Source organism: Pinus tabuliformis, chromosome 8 (genome assembly GCF_031772625.1).
Source record: "Pinus tabuliformis cultivar Carrire ecotype Pingquan chromosome 8, CPIR1, whole genome shotgun sequence".
Lineage (NCBI taxonomy): Eukaryota > Viridiplantae > Streptophyta > Pinopsida > Pinales > Pinaceae > Pinus > Pinus tabuliformis.
In genome coordinates, this window is record NC_142294.1 from 764,471,719 (window position 1) to 764,496,732 (window position 25,014).

The 25,014-nt window shown below is 36.6% G+C and overlaps 1 protein-coding gene across 1 annotated transcript in view; it reads left to right on the plus strand.

Moving 5' to 3' along the window:
- The window catches only part of SPP (signal peptide peptidase), a 32,156-nt gene extending 15,466 nt beyond the window's left edge, over window positions 1-16,690 (plus strand). Inside the window, exons 9-12 of the mRNA XM_089372818.1 lie at window positions 15,432-15,568; window positions 15,709-15,786; window positions 15,893-16,037; window positions 16,159-16,690. Coding sequence (XP_089228944.1) covers window positions 15,432-15,568; window positions 15,709-15,786; window positions 15,893-16,006 — 329 coding nt within the window. The 3' untranslated portion in view covers window positions 16,007-16,037; window positions 16,159-16,690. The remainder of the gene's footprint in view (window positions 1-15,431; window positions 15,569-15,708; window positions 15,787-15,892; window positions 16,038-16,158) is intronic.
- Window positions 16,691-25,014: the final 8,324 nt, after the last annotated feature.

The window sequence follows — 25,014 nt, forward strand, 5'->3', positions numbered from 1 at the left end:
TAGAGCACAAGTAATAATTAAGCGATGGCATATGAGATTGCTAAAAAGATCTAATTGTTAGAGATATAATACTTCAATCTAAAACACATGTGAGATAAAGACAAGAAATTCTCAAATTTAAATTAGACCGAGTAGCCAACAAAATCACAATTTCTATTAGATCAAGCAATTGACAACAGAGTCTAGATCTAACAATGATCAAGTGAGGCAATTCAAGAGATTAGATCTAAAATGCAATGAGCATGAAACTAATCTAATCCAATGAGAGCAAGGAAACAAGTTAGTAATTAGATCTAGAGACCAAGAAGCACAAGGTTAGAATTAGAATAAGGAAGGTAGCCGGTCAATACAAGCAAGAAAGGACGACACCACATAGCTATAGGTTGAACTAGGAAGGTTAGAAAGAAATATATCTCCTCCTTCAAAACTTATTTATGAGTTATTGTACGCCGATTCCGAATCTTCCAATTCCGAAGTGAAATGAGTTATTAATTAGATTAAAGAATGTCACTTCACTTAATGTGTTTATTAAGATTGCTTACGAACAAATAGAGCAAATTATGAATATTAGAGAACAAGTAATAATTAAGCGATGGCATATGAGATTGCTAAAAAGATCTAATTGTTAGAGATATAATACTTCAATCTAAAACACATGTGAGATAAAGACAAGAAATTCTCAAATTTAAATTAGACCGAGTAGCCAACAAAATCACAATTTCTATTAGATCAAGCAATTGACAACAGAGTCTAGATCTAACAATGATCAAGTGAGGCAATTCAAGAGACTAGATCTAAAATGCAATGAGCATGAAACTAATCTAATCCAATGAGAGCAAGGAAACAAGTTAGTAATTAGATCTAGAGACCAAGAAGCACAAGGTTAGAATTAGAATAAGGAAGGTAGCCCGTCAATACAAGCAAGAAAGGACGGCACCACATAGCTATAGGTTGAACTTGGAAGGTTAGAAAGAAATATATCCTTCTTCAAAACTTATTTATGAGTTATTGTACGCCGATTCCGAATCTACCAATTCCAGGATCTTTTGCAGCGAAGGCCTGTCATCGAATTCTTCAAACCTGGGATAAAAACCTTGTTGTTACCTTTAGGGTTATAGCACGCTAGGATGAATTATATCAAATAGGATCTCTCAAGTGAGAGCTGTAGAAGGTAAGGAGGACAAGTTAGAACCGAATGAATACCATAAGATAAGTAAGGTGATATCATACCTGTTCTATATAGCACATTGATCTTGCTTTAGTTCAAGTGCATTCATAGTAACATATGTACTAATATGGATGGACATTTAGTTAGGTCCGTATTGGAAGGGGTTACGTTAGGTCCCGTATTGGATGAGCATCGGCATCGGCTGAATGATACGGGAAATCGTATAAGATGTTAGTCACCACAAGAAATCCTCCCTTTTAAATAAGGAAGTGGGATACCATGGGAGTAAATCCCAAGCTCCCTCAAGAAACAAGATTCTTTATTATTAATATTACAAGAGAGAACCCTCTTAGATAGGATAGAGGGTTTTACAATCTTGAAGAGGTTTTCAAATTCAAACATTGAAACACCAATACCTCTCTTGAAGTTAGAAAATTTTATGAGGAATTATACAAGGTTTTTAAACAATGGATTACAAGAAATTCCTCAACATATCTAAAACCAATTTGTGATCAAACCCTAGCTGTCCAAGATGATGAAAATTTTCTCACAGCCTAGGAAGAAGGCTCTAAAAATTTACGAATTTTTATACAAGCCTCAATAATCAGATCTCCTCCAAAAATCAACGAAAAACCCCTTCAAAAAATTTCGATTTTCTTGCCCAAGAAGAATTTTGCACCAAGAGGATTGAGGTCAGTCCTTTAGGCTTGCGGTCAAGGAGAAAAATACCTTCGATGAGTACCAGTGTTGCGAAAATCACGATTTAATCGCTGAAACAATTAAATCAGTGGTTTTTTCATTTCGAAAAAATCGTGATTTTTTGGGAAAAAATCTTGATTTTTATTTATTTATTTTATTTATATTTTTTGTTGTAGTTTGGTTTCTGCCGATTTTTATGATTTTTTCCAATTTCAGACCCTCGCCGATTTAATCCCGATCGCGATTTTCGCAACATTGGTGAGTACAACTCCGCTCCTTGATTAGCAAACAAGAAGCTCTATATTAGCCAAATATATTCAGTAAAGCACTTTAGAATGAGAGAAATTTGAAGATAAATAAGTTTTTATGGAGCAAATGGCAAGAGAACTCCCTCAAAATTTCGTATGACAAGTCTTTGAAAAATTCCACCATGGGTTCTTTAGCTTCTATGTCTTGAGTAGTTGGTTGGTTCAGTCGAGAACATCCCCAAGTGCTCAAGATTTGATCAAATAAAATTGATTTCTACACACTTATGGAAAATTTGTTAGATCCGCAGGAATTGGATGGCACAATGAGAAGGAAGTCTAGGGGTTCAACTGAAAACTCACTTAGATTTGCCTAATCTAAAGTGTTTTTCCAATTCAAATAATGATGCAAGATAACTATACACTAATAAATCCAAAAGAGAAATGGAAATAACAAGTTATAACATCAGTAGAATATGAAGCACATTAGATCAAAATGATATTACCATAAAAGATTGAAGAATAACACCATAGCTTTGCCCCCAAAGACTTTCTTTTATTACTCAAAGAAAATATTACAAATCTAGCAGAGCTTCACTTAGCCAAGAGCTTGAAATTTTTTATATCTTATAATGAGGAGCTTAGAGCTCAATTTATAGAAAAAATGAGAGATCTAGATCCCTCTCCAAGTGAAAACGGCTAGGTCCAATGAATTGCACAAATTTGACTTGATCCCAGAAGAAAATGGCTAGTTGAAGGCTTGATCCATGTCCAATTAATCTTGTCTGTTGATTTCCTGCACTGATCTTGAGGAAGGAATTCAATTTCCTTGAGAATGGAGTTGGATTGACCTAAAAATTTGATCCCAGACCAAATATTTTTTTTTTTTCCAAATTTTTTTTTTGAAAATTTCTCATTCAACTTAACCAACTTGGACCATCTCATTAAAAAAACGATTTTTCTGGGAAATTAATTCTTTTATGGACCAACAAATTTCTTGTGGGACTTTTCCTTGCTTGATTTATGGAGATTCCTTACTTGGGAAAGTCCACATCCTTTTTTAAATAATTTTCACTTGGAGAGAATTTTATTCTCATTTTAATTTTCTGACCAATTTCTGGAAAATAGAAAATATGACTGTAGAGGGGTATAAACATACTTTTCCACCCTTAAGTATGTCTAGATAGAAAGTTGAGGAGTAATTTTGTGTACTCTTACCCCCTACAACTTCTATAGACAACACTTCTTACATTTTGCGTCAAATATTTACATAAAACAATCCTATTTAGCGGGGGAATTTTGACAATTAAAAACTGATCCCTAGACACAACCAAATTCTGCGAAACTTTAGAAATGATCTAGTATGGCAATTTACATTGACTCTATACACTAGGACACATCTAAGACTTCACCATCAAGTCTCACTCTAGCCTTGGGGTATATTTGGGATAAAAACTTAACCAATCATTTAGTGCTGAGAAACACAAATAATTAGCTAAGGCAAAAAAACTCCCTAGAGTGAAAACCCTCTAGCAAAAATCTTAAGCTACCTAGATGTGTTACATGGCTTTATATTCAACATACTAGAATCATTTTTACATCATGACCTCACAGGGCTGCAGAATTTGGATTACAACATGATGACCAGAAGCTGCATGATGATGATGAAGTCTGAAAATTCTGACTGATCTGAACATGATGGAATGCTAAAAAATATACTCTGCTCATGGCGTAGTTGACACTTGAGTGGTAGTTGACTCTATGGAGGCTTTGAAACAGTGTTGTTAAAATCGCGATAAAATCGCGATTTTATCGGAAAATCGTGATTTTTTCCTCTGCCTGATCAAATCGAGATTTTTATACTAAAAAATCGCGGACTTTTTTTTATAGCGATTTTTTTCGGAAAAAATCGCGATTTTTTGAAAAAATCGCAGAGGCACGGGGCAGCGGGCTTTTAATAGGCGAAAATCGATTTTTTTTATGTCATTTTGTTGTTTGCGCGTGGAGGAGGAGGAGAAGAGGTGAGGGAGAGGAGCTGGAGGAAATCAATAGGATTAGACTTTCATTTTATTGTATATGACATTATGACATGATGAGATACATTATCATATTTTTTGTTGATATTTTGAGGCTGAGTTGGGACTCAGGACTTACTATTCAGGACATGATTCAATGTTATGTGTGATTTTAGCGCTAGAAATGATATTAAACATCTTATATATTCGTTTTTTTATCATATTTATGTGTCAATGTATTTATTTTATGTTGTAGATGGTTTAGATATTAAAAAAATTGAAAAAAAATGAAAAAAAAATGAATATTTTTGTGCCAAACGCTTTTTTCCCGCTTTTTTCCGCTTTTTTCCCGCTTTTAACGATTTTTTCCGCTTTTTTCCCGGCGCCGATTAAATCCCGATCGCGCTTTGTGCAACATTGCTTTGAAAGATATACTCTGCTCATGGGGTAGTTGACCCTATGGAGGCTTTGAAAACCTCCCCAATTTAGAATTCAAGTCTTCTCTCAGGTTAGAGGGGTAACCTGCTAATATATTCAACTGCTGGTTGTCCAGTGTCACTTCAACACCAGCTCTCTTATGCAAATTTTAATGCCAGATTTCAGTGGTTTTGGAGTAAATGTTGGAGGAACAATGCAAACTAGACACAGGAACCCCCATCTAATCTCCAGACCTGGGCCTTTCCTTTGGGCACCATTGTCTTCTATTGCAGAAATATTAAGTTGATTAGATAGATGATATAGAAGAAATTAAAATATGATATGTCTTAGGTACCACTGAGAATGGCATGGCAGTCCTTGGCACTCAAAGAATACATTAAAATATCAGAAATGCTAGTGAAGGTGGCATTCATTAACTTTTACTAACAAAGCAAAAAATGCATGGGCAATATTCAAATGAATCCAATAGTATGCAAGAAGACACATTGGATGACCTACAATATTCCATGGGCAATATTCTACATGAATCCTATAGTTCATAGGTAACTATAAAGTTTGGATAACCTTGAATTCAGAGCAAGACACTTAATACTAAACAGGTTGATATTAAATTTCCAAAGCATCTAAAGGTCGATACCTTATTCATAGTTTTCGTGATAAACCAATGCGGGAAACAGAAAAATAGCAAATAACAAGTATTTGAAATGAGTCATTGCCTAGCATTATATTTAAAGATAATCAAAGAAACAACGTTGACAATAAATATTCAACATTTATCTTTATATTCAATATTCAACATTTATCCATAACTTCATTGACAACTGGGAAAAATGTTCTTGATTGACTAAGAAAACATACAACTAAGAGGGATGCAAATTCTGCAAAAGGAGAGGTGAATTTTCTGGTACATTCTCAGATCTTTTGTGAAAACCTTGAATTCAGAGCAAGACACTTAATACTAAACAGGTTGATATTAAATTTCCAAGGCATCTAAAGGTCGATACCTTATTCATAGTTTTCGTGATAAACCAATGCGGGAAACAGAAAAATAGCAAATAACAAGTATTTGAAATGAGTCATTGCCTAGCATTATATTTAAAGATAATCAAAGAAACAACGTTGATTGACTAAGAAAACATACAACTAAGAGGGATGCAAATTCTGCAAAAGGAGAGGTGAATTTTCTGGTACATTCTCAGATCTTTTGTGAATACAGTGGACCCTTGTGCACTAGAGAAACTCAGCCTGCAAGTTGCAAAATTCCAATTCTTTACAAAGTCTTCAATTCTGTCTTTTATCCCTTCTTGCATACTAAGTTCCAGCCTTCTTTAGTATAAATGCTTTCCAAGAATAGAAAAGAATATGAGGTGTCTTGAGGAGTTTTGACACCTCAGGTGTGAAGTTTCTCAATTCTCTTAGAAAATAGAGTAGTTTGTTGGCATTTCATTCTCCATGAATTCCTACATTTATAACAATTTGTCAGCTGTCTTATCTATGATCATAAAGTGAAGATGCTGTTAGTGTATTTTTAAGTATTCATTCTGAATGCCATTTGTGATTCCGAAAATACTCTCCACTCAATGAATGTGTCGACATCCATTCAGACATTGATTGATGGAATGCTTTATGAAGCAAATGGAAAATGAATTTTCCCAACTTGTTTTTCCATATAAATGCGCCTTTGTTCCTCATCTGGTCATTTTAATTTGGAGCTGCTGCCCTTGACCTTTCTTTCTGTGTTTGCACAAGATATGCAACACTGAAGCTTGAAACAATGGAAAACCAACTTGTTCTCTCTGATTCTATTTGTAGTTGTTAATATGCCCTCATATGTTTCTAATTTACTAGCCATGTAAATTTAGTAGCAGCATTTGGAAATGGACCCAAACCTAGCAACCATATTTCAAATTCTGAGTGAAGTCCTTTATTGGAAGGTTGGTTGACATTCCACCAGCCATTATTTTAATCCTCCTTTTGGATCTATTGTAAAGGCATGCCTATGCCTTAGGAAATTACACCATTTTCTTTTTCCAGCAGATGAAATAAAAGAGTATGAGATTTCATGTCTAAGCTTACTAGATAAAAGTTGGACAACACTCACTTAGTGCAACCCTATCTTCCTGCAATTTTGGAGAATCAGGGGACTCCATATTTTGCTTAGTGATTCAGAGTACATTCTTTTAAATAATTTTCAATGAGAACAGGATTCAGATGAAGGAACAGGATAGTGTTAGTGTTGTAAATGCTTAAGAAAGAGCAATGCCAGATAAGATACAAGCTGTTGGAGCCAGCACTAGCATAAAGCACACCTTTACACAAGGAAATTATACCAAATTCTCAATGTGAAGAACCAAAAAAGAGCTTGCATCCGACAATTGCAAGAAACATTCAATGATGCCTGCAGGGACTAGAAATGCTAGTACATTTATATCCATAAAATATGAAGGCCAAGTAGGCGGTTGATGTTCACTGACACTCGCAATAATAGGAATATACTTGCTCGCATAGGTCGGATCAAGAAGACTTAGACTTCGTCCACTCCATCCCTTTGTGGGACTTGCTGCCACTAATGCAACCAATATTGCTACCAATGCAATAGACACAAACATTCCAACAGAAATTACAAGAGTTATTGCCACTTTGAACATCTTAGCCGACACAGTAAGCCTTTTATAAAGCCCTAATGTGACAACTGAACTATGATAAACATCGGAAATGATGCACAATGCTCAGATGTGATGACTGCATTGAAACCGAAACTGGGACAAGAGCAGCCAACAGAGCACATAGAACTACTGGAGGTGAATAAGCAATGTAAAGGTGCGATGAGTACTGGCCAGTCACAATACATAGAAGAACATGCCTTGGAATGAGATTTATTATGAAAATGTAACCTTCCCAGGAATAGACGCAAATAAAAGTAAGTCAAGGCATTTAAAGTAGCAGAAAAGAGAGATCTAGTGTTCAATAACTTGATATATAAATAGAATATAAAGACCAATTCAAATAGATAGATTATCAGATCTGCATGAAAATTTTGGACATGAAAACACCTCTCTTTCAATTAATCATGAAAGTTGATTATATTACAACAAATCAACTTTTCCTAAACTTTCAAATGCAAAGCCAAAACCTTAGCTTCACTTTAGAATTTTTGGTGGCCCTGTGTATTTTCATGTGCTGAAAGAAAAGATAAGCAAATTGGATGCATTTGGGAAGAAAGGAACATTTGTTGTCTATAGTGAAACTTCTAAGGCATATAGAATCTATGTGCTTGGTCAGAGAGAAGTGGAGATAAGTCATGATGTCGCCTTCGATGAAGCTGTTGCCCTTGGGAAGATTAGTAACCTTCCTATTCCATTGAAGGACAAAGAAGCAGATACAGGGAAGCAGGGAGAACTATAGGATGAACCGATGCTTGATGTTGAAGGACCAATGGATCCCATTGGTCCACCTCCCTCACGAGCCCCCTTCGTTAAAAAGGAGACCCTCATGGCTTAGGGAAACTCTCGAAGATGCCGATAATCATATTGCTCCAAGGGGAACTTTTCGTGAAAGTAAGAAGCCAAATAGGTACCAAGGGTACTTAGCTGCCACGAGCATCGTTGTTCAAATTGAGCCTTGCACATTCGAAGATGTGAAGCACAGAGTATGGAAGGATGCTATGAATGAAGAATATGAGTCGATTATGAAGAATGATGTTTGGGATGTGGTCCCTAGACCCTAGGACAAATTTGTTGTCACCTCAAAATGGCTCTACAAGATCAAGCATGGAGTTGATGGAAGTGCTTAAAAGTTCAAGGGTAGGTTTGTTGCTTGAGGCTTCTCTCAAAAGGAAGGTGTGGACTATGATGAGATATTTGCACTAGTTGTGCGATATGCCACCATCCATTCTATTATAGCCCTTGCTGCCTCGCAAGGATGGGACCTACACCAGATGGATGTCAAAACCACCTTTTGCATGGTTCAATTAAGGAGGAAGTCTATGTAGAACAAACTAAGGGGCTTGAACTTCAAGATCGTAAGACACATGTATGCAGGTTGAAGAAAGCCCTCTATGGGTTGAAGCAAGCTCCCTGGGGTTGGTATGAGAGGATCGACAACTATCTGATGAAGCTGGGATTTACAAGAAGTGACGCTGATTCGAACCTTTACTTTAAGGTTGAGAATGGTAGACCTCTCATCTTGGTACTTTATGTGGACGATCTCTTTCTGACAGGTGCAAGAGGGAGTTGGCTTCTGAGTTCGAGATAAAAGACTTAGGACTGATGCATTATTTCCTAGGATTGTAGGTCTGGCAAAAGCCAGGTGAGATTTTCCCTTCTCAAGGAAAATACATTGTGAAGCTACTTGAAAGATTTGGGATGGTGGATTGTAAGTTCATGACTACTCCGATGGAGCTTAACTTCAAGAAGTTATGTAGAAGTGTCGCTAGGCCTGATTTGGGAAATCCTTCTGAATATCATCAACTCGTGGGGGCCCTGATGTTCTTGGTGAACTCTCGTATGGACATATGCTTTACAATAAATACATTGAGTTAGTTTATGGTTGAGCCTCATCACATACATTTGATTGCTGCCAAGAATCTTTTGAGATATCTTCGAGGCATAATCACCTATGGACTAAGATACACTACTGGGAATGTGAGGCTCCATGGTTATTTTGATGCTGACTTGGCTAGCAGTGTGGTGGATTGTAAGAGCACATCATGATGTTGCTTCTCACTAGGTTCTGCTTCAATATCTTGGATGAGCAGGAAGCAGAAATCGGTTGCTTTGAGCACCGTCGATGTCGAATATATTGCTGCTAGTATGGCCTCTTATGAATCTCTTTGGTTGAGGAAGTTCTTGAGCTATTTGGACATGTGCTTGATACCACCGTGATCTTTTGCGACAACCAAAGTGGGATTCGTCTTTTTGAGAATCCCGTGTTTCATGACCGCTCCAAGCATATTGATATCAAGTACCACTTTATTTGGGATATGGTACAACAGGGAGCAATAAGGCTCCGTCACATTAAGACTGATGATCAGGTCGCAAATATTCTTATGAAGCCCCTGGGGAAGGTCAAATTCTTAACCTTTTGTGAACGACTTGGAGTCGTGGAGACTGACATCGGGTCAATGGAGACTCAGAGAGTGGTATTATACACTCTTGATTATTTCTTCTTCATTATTTCTTCATAGTTTAGCAAAGCAGAGCAAAGCAGGGATGACAAGGATAACACAGATTGTCGGATGGTGCGGTAGGTGGAGTTCTTCCTAGTTGAGAGGGAGTGTTAAAATTTGGCAACTAGGGCCAAACTCCACCTTGGATAGCTCATATGATGGAGATGATATTTTTGTTGGATTCCTCTTTCTGAGAGGTGTAGGATTGATCTAAAGATCATTTCATTTTGACATGTATAAATGGAATTATGAATTTATTTCTTCTATGGACAAATTCCCAAGATCGGCCAACAATCTAATGTAGGCTCAGAAGCCCAAAAGTCACGTCTCTTCACTCTCAACGTTGCATATAAATAGGAGCATCTACCTCATTTTGACATTCATCATCTCACACATATCTCTCTCTCTCTCCTCATCTGATTGGGTCTTACGAACTTCAGGTAGCCATCTTCTCCTCCACACATGCAAAAGTTTGACTAGGGTTTTCTGATTTCTGCATTGACCAAGTTGCAGCATGTTTGACCAGCGTTGATCGGGCAACGTTTGATCTTGTTTGACTGCAAAGTTTATTTTTCAAATAAAAAGTTGTGTGCAGATTGTTTAATTGCCAAACTAGTCATAGAATCCAATTGTACAATTTAATCATGATTGGATTTGATTTAAATAGTTTGTCAATAGATAACAAAGAAAATTGGCTCAATAGTTTAGTCTGAGCCAATGGAAGCAATAAGGGATAGAAGTAGATTAGTCATTAGAAAGAAAATGTTGAGTTGCTAGTCTTAGAGCACTCGGGTAACTAAGATTGAAAAAACGTTAGGAGTTAAGAGTAGGTAGACAAATGAAATACAATTGGAGCATGAAAGGATTTTTATCCTAAGATATAACATTGGAAATATGTGCATATGGTGATGGGTTTTATTAACCATAAATTCTAAGTATCAATGTTATTATGTAAATATACAAACTTCATCCATTTATTCGCAAATACCCCATACATGTCACATCTGACAGAACTCTTGGCCCCACCATCACTTCTGCCTCACGTTGTTAAAACTCATTCATTTTATTTTTCATCTCGCACACTTTCCGGAGATTTGACGGCTTACATTATTTTTCGGCCCTCATTTTCCATTCGAACTTTATTGGCGGGGTGGAGGGGGGGGGGGGGGGTGTTCGAATTGGGCAGCGCTAGAAACCGCCCTCCAAAACTACTTTTCCTCCATCCTAGTCTTTTGGGACTTAAAATACCAAAACAACTTACCGCCCTCGAACGCGGTTTTCGTTCGACCATTCACCATCGCTCCTATGTCATCATCCATGCCCGCTCCCAGTCACTTCCTCTGTCCAATCAGCTGCCGCCTATCTGTTATTCATTTAATTCGCCACTCCCGCGAATTTATACTCCATAGACCTGTTTTAACAGTCCCGTTGGATAATTAATGAGGATTTAGCCGTTCATCAAACAACCTCGCTCCATTTTATTCATTATAAGCCCTGTTCCTTCAAAAAAACCGTTACACGGTACATTTTTGAAACTCAATTCATCATTGGAGATTTCGTGCCTGCAGCCTAAACCACAGATTCATCATTCAATTGAATTTTCAATTCTGTCCAGAACCAAACCGACATCCAGGTCCACCTAATCCATTTTTAGTTATACTGTTTTTCTGTTATCACTGTGTTTCAGACCAATTCTTCCCATTTCTGTCCAGTTCAGCGTGCAATTCACCTAAAAAAATGGATTTCAAAAGCGCCTTCTAAAATGGTGACATGGAGGAAGAACATTATATGAAACAACCAAAGGGATTTGTGGAGAAAAGTAAAGAAAATATGGTTTGTAGGCCAATAAGATAATGTTTTGGAAAAAAAAATGAGCCCCCAGACTTGGGAAAGAATGATAAATCAATACAAAACATATTTGGGTTTTAAGGAGAAACACATATGCAATTATTTATATTTAATTTGAAGAACAAAAGATGAGCCTGAAGTTTGAACAAAACATTTCAAATAATTGATTGAGGCTTGCTACATTATTGAAAGTTAGGCAACTCAGTCAGCACCATTGGGCTTAATGGAGTAACCAATTTTAGTTTTGTCAAGGATACGTAGGCTAGATGTTCATTGAGTCAAGTTAATGATTAACTGTGACTTGTTTAAGTTGATAAACTAGGCCTAAGGTAGTTTAGGCCCACCAAATAGTGTTCAAGTTGATTTGATTCAACATACAATTTTGAGTTTGAATGAGCAAGATGCAGTGCCAATATGTTTGGTGGGCTTGTGAAACATGCACATTCTTTAAAAGATGACATAGCATAAATGGTATTTCTTGCTGCAACAACACTTTGTTATGTTCAAATGACCATAAGATTCTTCTTGATATCAAATTGCCTCACCAACTTGGACTAGTGTCCATTTATAATTCCCTCATTGTTGATTCCAACAATAGACACATTTGCACCCAAAATGATGTATCCCACTATTTTGGCATTTCCATATGCGTAATCACTTCTATCCACGCAGTGTATCCATGACATATGACCTTGGTATGAATCTAACACCACACTTTCTTGACCAATATGTGTCAATCACATCCTTAGTGTGTTGGAAGCTCATTATAGTTGTGCACCACATATTTCACTTCTCATTCCCTCTCTCAACTAGTCAAGCTATTGCTTCCTTGCAATTGTTCACTACTTGTAGCAATGCTTTGATGTGCTCTACAATCACTTGTTTTTGAATGCTAAGGCTAATATACTCATTTACATAGAAGATAAAATGTTGGACAACTCATCCTCTTAGAGCAAATGTCCATCTCAATGAGCCCACATGACACCATCCACTTGTCATAGGCATAACAACCAACTCACATATCAAGCCACACAACCTTCCATGCCTTTGATAACCCCCTACCAACTTTCGTTGGGATGAGTTGGAGGTTTTTTTTCGTGAGAATGTAGACATCATCATCCTAAATATGCTCACGAAGAAAAGACTCCAACACATTGATGTAGTTGGCGCGAGGGGGTACCCTACTTAACCCCCAATGGTGCTTAAATTGAAATTTGAAGGGTTGTGGGTCGTGTAGAGATGATCAAATGCCGACTTATAATGTCTAATCATGGCAGCCAAGGGGGTCTCCATAATGTCTATGTTGTGGAGCCTCTGGAAAAAGGCCCGTGTCAATTACCTTCCAAAAAGCTGCAAAACACAAAATACTTTTGAAGAGTGATGCTGAGCCTCCTCAATAATGGTTGATAGCGTGAAGATATGATCATGAAGGTAATACGGGTGTAAACTTGACTGTGCTAGAGGTTGCTCTTCTCAAGCTCATCAAAGAGTAAAAAATGAAGAATTTTAGGATAGAACTTGGAGAGGGTGTGTCCGAGAATGATAGTTTGATAATTTTTTGGATGTGAGTTGGTACTAAATTTGAAAATTGAGTGGATGATATGTTGGAACCATGTCAAGGGGAACCAAAACGAATGGCATTATTAAACAAATCAAATTAAATGTTATATTGTTGGGTAATAATAAAATGGAGGTTTGCCATTGGTATCTTTGAGCATTGGCGTGACTTGGGGTTGATATATCTTCATGGAGCCGTTTCTCTTCATGGCAGTGGATCATTTGATGGAGATCATTGGTTCGAGGAGCTTCACTTCTTGTTTGGATGATTTTTTTGGTTGGTTTGGTGGTCTTCTCACATGTTATTGCCTTGTTGATCATTCTTTGGTTGCATATGTGATGGTATCTTGGATCTAATTATGGTATGGTTTGATGTGCTTATCTTGGATATGGATGATGGGTTTAGGTCCCAAAGGGTTAGATGGTGGTGTTAGGAGGTAGATGTTTCATGACATTATTGAGTTTTCCAATGACTTTTGGAAGATGATGTTAGTTTGTCACTAGGAGGGGTGTTCTATGTGGCCCTCTTGCATTTGATGTGTGATGGGGATATACATTTGTCCTCTTTCCTTATGATGTTGATGTGGTTAGATGATTGATGCATTGTGGTAGTGCACTTTTCCTTGGTAGGATTTCCCTAGGTGATGTAACTTAACATTTGTAATATTTGCCAAATATTATCCAGCTGGAATGTGTATGATGATGTTAATACCCTTGTGGATGTACTTTTTTTCCCTTGAGTTTGGGATAGAGCGGTGGGTTACTAATACATATTTGATGATCAAGCATTTTTATAAGGTTTTATGGAATATCAATCATGTTATAGTTCTTTGGTGGGGTGCCCTAGGTTCAAACCTAGGTGCAACTACTATTTTTATCATTTTGTTGTTATCATGGTGGTCTTTGTTAGGAGATACATCTCGTTTCATTTGGAGTGCATCCCCCCCTTTGGTACACATTTTCATGGTGATTTAACTAGTTGGTGACTATTGGGACGCTGGAGTATGGTTTTAGGTTTTTTTTCAACATTAACTTCTGAGCACAAATGACCGTCTATTTGTTAAATTATTTCGTTTTATTATGATGGATGTTAATGAATTGAGCAGTTGACCTTGGTGGATGCTCACACTTGGATAGGTTATTTGGTGATTATTTGAGCATTTATTATGGAGTGCTCCTCTTTTGGGCACAATTTCCAGGGTTTACATGCATTATTTTATTGTTGGAGAGGTTAGCACATTCTCCTAGGGTGCACTTTTTCTTGTGCACATGGTTTAATGGGATTGCTTGATGGTATTGGGGAACGACACATTGTTTTGTCATGACATTGATGGGTTGTTAGAATGGCTTGTTGGAAACATAGATTGACTGGTGAGGTTGGAATTCAATGTAGGAGTGGCTTGTTGGAAACTTGGACTGATATGGAAAAGTAAAATGAACAATTTTTTATTTTCGATCATTGAGTTGTTAGAGGCAAGTACTTGGATTAATGCTAGTTGTACTGAATTTTGGGGGGGCTTTGAATTTTGAATTATTCAAGTGTGTTGGCATTGGAGTCGTTAACGCTGATCAAGAGTTCAATCCTTTTGGTGAACTCAAGCTTTTGATGAAAGCTTGGATAAAAATATCTTGTTGAAAGCAATGAGTAAGCTAAACTTTATAATGTGGTGCATACATGTCTTTGATTCATTGACCAAGATCTTCTAAGAATCTTTCTCACGTTGATATGGATTGAATAAGAATTGTTAATCTTGTGTAGTGCCCAAAGAAAGATGTGGCCTTAGATGTGTCATGACATTGTTGGAGTTCCCTAGTGACTTTTGCATGGTGATGTTGGTTTGTTATCAGGAGGGGCATTCTAGATGGCCCTCCCTCTTGCATTTGATGTGTGGATGGGACATAGTTGATGATTGGATGGGTTGGCATTTACATTTGTTCCCTTCTCTTGTGATGTTGATGGGGTTAGATAGTGGATGTGTTGTGGTAGTGCACTTTGCCTTGGTGGGATTTTCCTAGGTGGTATGACTTGACATTTGTTAGATATACATACATCTTTGATGATCAAGCCTATTTCTAATGTTTCATGGAGGACAAATTCATGTTATAGTCCTTTGGTGGTGCATTCCCTCGGTTCAAACCGAGGTGGAGATTCTATTTTATCAGTGGTTGTTATCATGGTGGTCTCTGCTAGGGTTTTTTCCTGCAATATGCTGCTATTGGCCAAAAGCAAAGTTTTTTGATGTTTTGGTTAAGGTTGAAAAATGATATTTTCTTTGAATTTCTTTTCTATGCAGGAATTTTTGTGGCTTTAGCTTTACGATTTGATGTCTCAAGAGAAAAAGGAGAACGATACTTTAAGAGTGCATTCATTGGCTACGCAGTAGGAGTGATTGTCACAATTATTGTGATGAATTGGTTTCAGGCAGCACAAGTGAGTTGAGAGTAATTGGATTGGTTTTATAGCTTGTCTCTCTTCAAATCTTGGGAATTTTGTTGGTTCTTTCCTGCATATTAACAATTGTGATTTTATGTGGTTGTATTATACGTGGTATTTATTTTTTCACTTTGCAGCCTGCCCTTCTGTATATTGTTCCTGGCGTAATTGGATTTTTAGCTGTGCATTGCATTTGGAATGGGGAAGTCAAGCCAGTAAGTACACAATGAGCTTAACAAGACATTTGTCTCCATTTGTAATCTTCCTTTGATATAGTACACACTTGAGAAAGAAAGCTAACATCTGCATTCTATTGGCCAGTTGTTGGAATTTGATGAATCTAAGACTTCTGCTCAATCAAGTTCAGCCGACACATCTCAATCAGATGGAGATGCAGTAGTTGCAGATGGCAAGCCAGATCACAAATCAGATTAGGAAAATAAGAAAGTCCATAATTTTCATGGTGGTAATTTTTTGCTCCCATCCATTTTTGTCTGTTTTTTGATAATGTTGGTATTTAAATCTACTTGTAGCTGTATTTCTATTGCTTGGTTAGATAGTGATAAATTGATATCTGTGTTTTGTAGGGTGCTATTACAAGTGCTCAAAACTGGAGCCTTTTCTTCGGCATCATTATCATATAATTCATAAATCAGCAGCGAATCAAATACGTGCTGCTGGTATTTTCCATTTCAAAAAAGTGATCTAGAAACTGAACTCGTATTTTCTTCACTTTTACATGCTTTAAAAATTTCCTCTGGGCAGTTCAGCGTGAGGGCATGTCTTCCATTTTGTACGGCATATTTTATGGATTTCTTATATTTGAGATTAGCTCTGATCTGAGAAGATGGGTGGTAATTTATCTTGTGATTACTAAGTTCATAATGCCCTCTGATAAAATATCTAACATTAAAATTATTGACAGCAAAGATAAATTCTTTCAGGTGTCTTATTTAGTGCAATTGTACATGTTAGTGGTTTATACATGTTGCCACAACATTTTGGGCCAGGGGGGGGATGCTTAAATTTTATTGGCATCCCAATTGTATTGTTGGAAGCAATTGCATTCTTAGATGTTAACTTAGAAATTTTGAATAATAGACGGTATTTTGAGGAGTAGTTGTTTCTCTCATTTTGTACTGATTTGCCCACCCTTATGCTATTCTTTTGGAGCCTTACACTTTATGCTCTGCTAGAGGTTCAATACTACATCTATTGATGAAAAACGTTTTTAGTCTTACACATATATAGCAATCTTTTTGTAATTATTTTCAAAACCATTTGCCTGTTCAAATGGTAATCTCTGTTTAGTTTATACGACCATTATTTAAGATCTCTGGGAAAAAATAAGTTTTGCAAATTAATGCCAAGGAATATGTGAAATGGTATTGTATCAGTTTTAAAGATGATTTGTAATTTCTGTATCTCGGTCACGTAGATGAGTAATCTTTGTTCGGGCAAGTGTATGGTGGTCATGTGGACGAGTAATGTTTGGTGTGTTAGGGCAGACGTAGATGAGTAATCTTTATTCGGGCAAGTGTATGGTGGTCATGTGGATGAGTAATGTTTGGTGTGCTAGGGCAAGGGTCTGATTGGCCTGTCATGACTAATATATCGTATGAGACATTTTTGGTTTTTCTGGTATATAAAGTACGGACACATCTATCCTAAGTATGTACATCAGATTATATTATTTTTTCCGTTGACATGTATCCATGTAAATTTGAAACCGTTATTCTTAACGAAATTTATGTTACAAGTTATTCCATATCCATTTTGTAGCGTCTTCTGTCTGTAATTTCTGCGAGTATGCTATCTACAAGGATGTTAGGATTAAGGTCTGAAAGCAGATTAGTTTGGCATTCTTTGCTTATTTGGTTATATGGAGAATGTTCACGTTTTTGATATGCCCACATCCAAGACCATAAACCTTCAAACTCTCGAATTTTCAAAACAACTACACTAATTCAATTGCATAAGGCTCTTAGTTGCATAGTATGAAGGGGCCACATCTCTCTTTCATTCATTAGGGTCTCCCAAGATTAAATTAAATTGGAATTAGTTAATAATGAAGCATCGTAACCAGGTTTTACAAGTAAATTAGCCTATATGAGCCCCCTTGTTTATCCTTTTTTTTGGGTCGTTTTGTTTCAGAGGGTGATGTGTTTTTCATGAATATTTAGTGTACAGTTACAAATTACATTTGTTGTATTACAACATTCATGTACATACTACATACACAACAGTGAACTGAGGATTAAAGATGGGGTTTTGCATTCTCCTCCCTAGATTTTGCATTATTTAGTGTACAGTTACAAATTACATTTGTTGTCTTATAACATTCATGTACATACACAACAGTGAACTGAGGATCAAAGGTAGGGTTTTGCATTATGTTCAATGTACATCAGCGTTATATATGGTTATAATGGGTTTATTTGCTTATTTTAAATTTTATATAAATATTTTTATATAAGAATGTCAAAACAAATGCAGATAAGCCTTCAACATTGCACCTCCAATGGGCAGGGGGTGGTTGGGGGTCCGAACTGGGCTGTTTTAGAAATCGCCCTCCAAAACTACTTTTCCTCCATCCCAGTGTTTCAGACTTGAAATACCGAAACAACTTACCGCCTTAACTTGCTCCCGAATGTGGTTTTCGTTCGATCATTCACCATCGCTCCTTCCTCATCATCCATGTTTGCTCCCAGTCACTTCCTCTATCCAATCAGCTGCCGCCTATCTGTTATTTATTTAATTTGCCACTCCTGCGAATTTATACTCCATAGATCCGTTTTAACAATGCTGTTGGATAATTAATGAGGATTTAGCCGTTCATCAAACAACCTCGCTCCATTTTATTCATTATAAGCCCTATTCCTTCAAAAAAACTGTTAGATGCTACATTTCTGAAACTCAATTCATTTCTGGAGATTTCGTGCTTGCAGCGTAAACCACAGATTCATCATTCAATCGAATTTTCAATTATCTCGAGAACCAAGCTGACATCCAGGTCCACCTAATCCATTTTTAGTTATACTGTTTTTCTGTTATTATTGTGTTTCAGAGCAATTCTTCCCATTTCTGTCCAGTTCAGCGTACTAAAAAAATGCCTTCTAAGGGAAAAGAAATTGCAGAGATCCTAAATCCCCTCATTCATCCACAAGTTGACTTTCATAATACTCCCTTGGTCGACAGAGACTGTAAAATCATTGAGTCTTCCTCTCAATTTGATTTATATGAGATCTACTGATGGATGGAGGACCAGCTAGTTGATCAGACATATGAAATAAGACCATGGGACTCCCACCTTCCTCATTACATTTTCCCACATATACACAGAGCACTTGAATTTGTTAGGAAATGCCATGAATCCTATGATCTCAATTAAAGAGCTATCATTTCACAGTGTATTGAACAAATGTTGCAAACCCCAACTATTGCACCAACCCATCATTTCTCTCATGAAACCCTGATAGAAGCCTATCAAAAGCTAGATTTCACTAAAAGGTCTCAAACTCTTGAAATTTTTCTAGCTGTGGAAAGCCCTCTGCTTAAACGAAACCCTCCTTGTGATTCATCCATGCTCCCAGATAGAACCAAGCAAATTACCGCTATTCTTTCTTATTTGCTTGGCTACAATTCTAATCAATATGTTAATGAAGCCATCTTAGGTTTCTTGTCTATATTTTCTGTTGATTCCAAACCTACTGTTCTCTATAACTTCAGCGAATTTCTTGCTGAAGCCATCCATGAACAATTTGTCTAGTTTAACACTGAAGAAGTATTAAAGTATGCTTTAGTACTTTTATATCTTTTTATATATTTTTAGGGAGACAAGTTTCCATTTACCTTACAAAATTTAGATGAAGAAGGCAACCAACAATCAATGATATTTTGGACTTCTATGGGCATGAAGGAGAAGAAAGGATTTACATATAAATAGTTCATAGAATTGTTTGTTTATCCAACTATTAATCTTATGAGTATCACTCCAGTACCAAGAATCAGTGATGAAATTGTGAAAGTATTGCAGCAGGTTGATCAAGCCACCACAGGGGATTGGTACCTTTACCCAAACTATACAGAAATCAAAGTCTATGGTTGTGAGCTTCCACCCTACAAACTTCCTAAGTACCTTCCTATCAGAATTTTTGCATTGGAATATATTAGGCAGAGGTTAAATGCAGATGAAGTACATTTTGTAGCTGCAAAGAAGAAATCACAGTTCAAGCTAAAGGCTTAGGTTGGTCCTCTCATCTGCAACACTAAAGCAGCGGGAGAAGAAGTAGACAGGTTATTGAAAGAAATGAAGTTTGGTCTCAGCTTCACTTGGTCTTATGACCCAATGGGAGTAATTTCAAAACTCAAGGTTGAAAATAAGTTTACTGCATACCACCACACAACCAGGCCTGAAATAGAGCAGTACAAAAATCAGTTAGAATGGAAGGAGAATACCCTTCAAGAAGCTGAAGAACAGGCAGTCTCTACTTCAAATGTACAAACTCCACTTGCACAGGAAAAGACAGCTAAACGAGGAAGGGAAGAACAATCATCCCCTACAACTGCAGCATCCAGTAAGGGCTTTATAATTCTACATAGAAAGAAGAGACCTAGGATCTTTGTGAAGGGGTTAGTACAACAAAGGAGCCACAGAAAACAACATTTGATGGACTTGGAGAGACTTTTCTTTTTACACAGTGTTGTGGACAGTCTACACAGTCCCCCACAGACCAGTGGAACCAGTGAAAATGACAAAGAAGATATCTTTCATGTCTTCATTGAAATTAAGAAGAAGAATGAGGAATTAAAGTTGAACACTTATACTCAATTATGAAAACACTCTCCCAGTTCTTAAGTTAGACTTCTTTTAGGCTTTGACTCTGAAAATGGTAAGACGCTTAGGGCTTTCTTACAAGCTCAAATTCCACAGAGCAGGACTCCTGCACATTATCAAAAGCAATCCTCCTTTGAGTTTAATGTAAAATATGTGCATCCAATTGACAAAATTGAGACGCACAAACATGTAGGCCAAATGATTTCTTCCACTCTAACTCACACTGCCATGAGTTTGTCAAAGTTGCAGATCACTTTGGCCAATACATAGTCACAACTCAAGTTGGAAAAAGTTTCATCACTGGCGAAGGACACAAAGATCAAATCTTTGGAAGATCTGGTGTTGAAGATGAGATATGATCCCTCAAATATAAATGATGTAGAAGAACTTGTGAGGAAGAAAAATGCTGAGCTCTCAGCGTTAAGGAAGCAGCGCAAACTACCAGCTTCTGAGGACCCAATGACCAAGGAGATTGAAGAAACTGAGACTCAGAAATCTGACATAATGAAGCTCAACATGGAACAAAATTTGCAAATAAAACATATGGAGGAGCAAATGGAGAAATTGATCAAAGAGAAAGAGGAAGTTGTCGAAAGGACTCAAACTCCAATGGATGTAGTTCCTCTTTCAGTAGTCTCTATAACCAGAGTTTCTACTTCAAGCACAACACCAACTACAGGTACAACAGAAGGCGCTGAACAACTTGCAGAAGCTGTTCAAAACCTGTCCATTCAGACAATTGAAATCAAGAAGTTATAGGATGAACTGAAAGAATTAAAACATATGAACGCAATTGCAGACAGTTCACATGCAGTCAAGTTGCAGAGGGGAAAAAGTCAAATTGAAGTTTTGCAGGAATAAATCAAAGAATTTTACCTTGGAAACAAACAAGGTTTAGCAAATGAGATTTTATGGGAAGAGATCACTGAATCTGTCAAGGATATCTGGCCCTATATCAAGATAATCTTTGATAAAAAATTTTTGTTGGAGAAAGCTCAAGAAGCTATCGAAACTATCTCCAAGGAAATTGAGGGCATGCCAGAAGTTGCCACTAAGGTAATCAAGTTTTTGAATTCTAAAGACAACTATGAGCTTGAAGAATTAGATATAAATGACTGGACAACAACCATACTTGAAGTGAAGAAAATCATCACAAAGAAAAACATCATTTTTCAATTGGGGGAAAAATGCAACAATGTTAATGTCATAGTTCAAAGATTTTTCAGTAGGTTAGAACCCTTGACCAACAAGGGTTTGCCCTCTATGCTTGTGATAAATGATAAATTAATGCCCATTGAAGATTATGTTCGAAAGCTTACAGAGGTAGGTACCGATGCAACTTCAGTTTCAAACATAAGAGTTGCAACAACACCAAGGATTGCGCTGAATGCACTCAGAGATGCCTTTTTCATTCTAAATGAAATCACACATATAATTCCAGTGAAACCTACTTTTACTAAGTATACAGAAATTGATGAAGTTTACCGAAGAGTAACTAAGTTATCTATCCTAGATAAGAAACGCTGGGAACACTTAACTGATTTGCTTGATTGAAAAGAGGATCAAACCGCATTCAGTGTTTTCAGGAACAGTCATCAACAACTCAACACCAAAATAGTGACAGATCGACTATTAGTTTATATTCCTGATTTTGTATTGATCTATTTTTGTAAATTTCTTTAAGATATTTTCTTAGCTCTAAGATTGTATAAATAACTCCCTTCCACGAGTTATGAAGGGTTGCACCCTTGAAAGAAACATTTGTAAACATTAAAGTACTTGGCCTTTTCTAAATCATTAATACAAAAAACAAAGGATTTTGAGTTTTGATTCATACAGTTTTGTGTTCCCTGTAAGTTTTCCAGTTTTCATTTACTGTGTTCTTTCTTCATATTCTTAAGTTTCACAAAAATAAACATGTAGGAATAATTGTGTTTCAATTTACTCCTATAAGCTTCTGAAGTGATCACCTTTAAAGAGAATGAATTATATAAACTGTTTGTTTAATTAATTCCCTCTAAATCATAAAATCATCAACATCTTTTGTAATCTTAGGCATATTCTGTTAAACTTTATGAACATTGTTTGAAGGTTTTCTTACTTACAATTATTTAATTTTCTATTTGAAAATTGTAATAGTCATATCATCTTTCAGTGTCTACTCATCACTAAATAAGCTATATCATTGTGTGGATTTTAATAGCAACCCTCTTTTTAAATATTAATACTATTCAAAAGGTTAGGTATGACTGTTTTAAATCTGTTTCATACATTGGTCCTCCAAAATTAAAACAAAACCCTCCAAAACAAATATCTTAGATGCCCTGGCATGATCTCTGACCATTATCATCTCGAAGATACAACATCAATCTGGCGCGGTTGCCAGGGACTCGAATTTCATTAATTTTTCTTGGGTCAACGATATAATTCCTATTCCTTTAAGGTGACTAAAGGTCTAGATAGGTCAAAATCCTTCACTTGGGGACTCCACTGTAACAAACTGACACTTTTTAAACACACTAGATCCCATTCTGAATTTGACACAGTTAGTCCTTTGTCAGATCCAGATAGACTTGTGAGAAAGGCTAGTTCTAGAAGAAAACATCAACCATCTTTTTCTACTTCATCCATGCAGTCTGAAGATATATTACAATTTGATCCCTATAGTAACATTCCATCCAATGCAGAGTACACTCACTTATCACCAAGGGTCACTGAACTTTTAGATAAGGGAGTTGATTTCAAATCAACTTTCCTTATTCATTCACTTGAATCTCATCTAGAACCCCCGCTTCCACCAAGATCACCTAAATCTGAGTCTTACCTAGGTGTTCGTTTACTTGAACGCAAACCTCCGGAGGATTTATATCCCCCACTACCTATTCATTTCATTCCACTTTTGAACAACCTGAATCTTCTACTTCTAAGTAACCTGAAGGGACCTTTTCTATATATTCAAATCCAATCTTTGAACTGAAGAGGATATTCATTGCTAGGTCCACAAGTTGGTTATTAAGACTCCTTTAAAATCATTCAAGAAGTCTCCACCTTCTTTATCTCCTCCTTCTTCACCCCCACATAGTAATTCACCCCTTCTAACACCATCTTACTCTTTTCTATCATCATCTTCACAAACATTTCATACATCATCTTCTATTATGGCATTCCAACCCATTGTATAGGCAAGATATGCAACTTTAGTTCTACCTCCAGTGCTTGATGCTTTCCCTAATGGATATTTAAGGCACCTTCCTATATATAATGGAGAAACTGGTCCCTCAGTTGAGGACCATCTTCAAGCATTTCTAGACTTTGCAGATAACATGAACATAGAACAAGAAAATGTTTACATGAGGTTGTTTGTTCATTCTCTTGAGGGAAATGTGAGGACTTGGTTTAGGCAGTTACCTGCAAATTCCATTAGAAACTGGGAAGAGCTAACAAATATATTCAAAAATTAATGGGGGGTGAAAAAAGATGCTCTTTACTTTTTCACTGAGTTTGAAGAACTTAAAAGAAATTTTGGTGAACTTGTATGTGATTTTATCAAAAGGTTCAACAAACTTTATCATAAGATGCCCCCTGATTGCAAACCCCCTGTAGTAGCAACCAAGTCTAGGTTTTCAAAAGCTTTTGAAGATGATTTTGCTGTGATGTTAAGAGAAAGAACTTCAAGGACTCTTGAATATATGCAAACTAATGCTATAGAGGTGGAAGCAAATAGGGTTGCCTCAGCCACTTTAAAAGCTAAAGAGGAAAAATCCCAAAGAAAAATTAAATCAAGTCAAGAGGCTTCCACTTCCTCTAAGACTAAAACTGAATATTCTAAAATAGATGAAATAACTTCACTTCTTAGAAATCTATCTAATAGAATTTCCAAGATTGATACTCAACCTAGAACAGTTCAACAAACGGTCACTCGACCCCAAAGTCAAAATCAAGGTCAATACAAAATAAATCCACCATTACAAATTCGTCAAAGGCCTAGTAATGATCAGCAGGTTCCAACTCCTTCACTGATAGATGATCAACATCATGATGACAATACTATGACTATCACTAAAGACATTAACAATATGGATACCTCTTCTGGTCACACCGCTATTATTCCTCTCTCTCAACAAAAGCAGGTTCAAGAAGATCAAGACTCCTCACAGGCTTCCAAATACCATGCCTTCTCTGAATTCCTAATTGCAGAGCTGAACAAAAGATATGATCTTAGGCCTAGACCTAGTCCTGGAAGACCTCCTAAGGAACCTCCAACAATTGAACCTCATACCAAAGCTGTTGAAACTCAGACAACTATTATTCGACCATTAAATCAGTCAACTAATACTGCTCAAATTGAAAAAACTTTTTTAACTGCATTTAATGTTGAAAAGGAGTTAGAAAGAGTTAAAATCCCTATACCACTTTCAGAACTTTCCAAAAACCCTGGATATAAAAGTCAAGTCTCCAAATGGATACAAAACACCTCGGTTGATGTTGAAAGTGATATTATTAATCTTCAAGATGAAAAGCCAGTAGTGGTCTTTGACCCTAGTTTAGATATGATAGATGAAATAGTAGCCCCTTTCTATGTGACTCTTAAAACAAGTGATTCTAT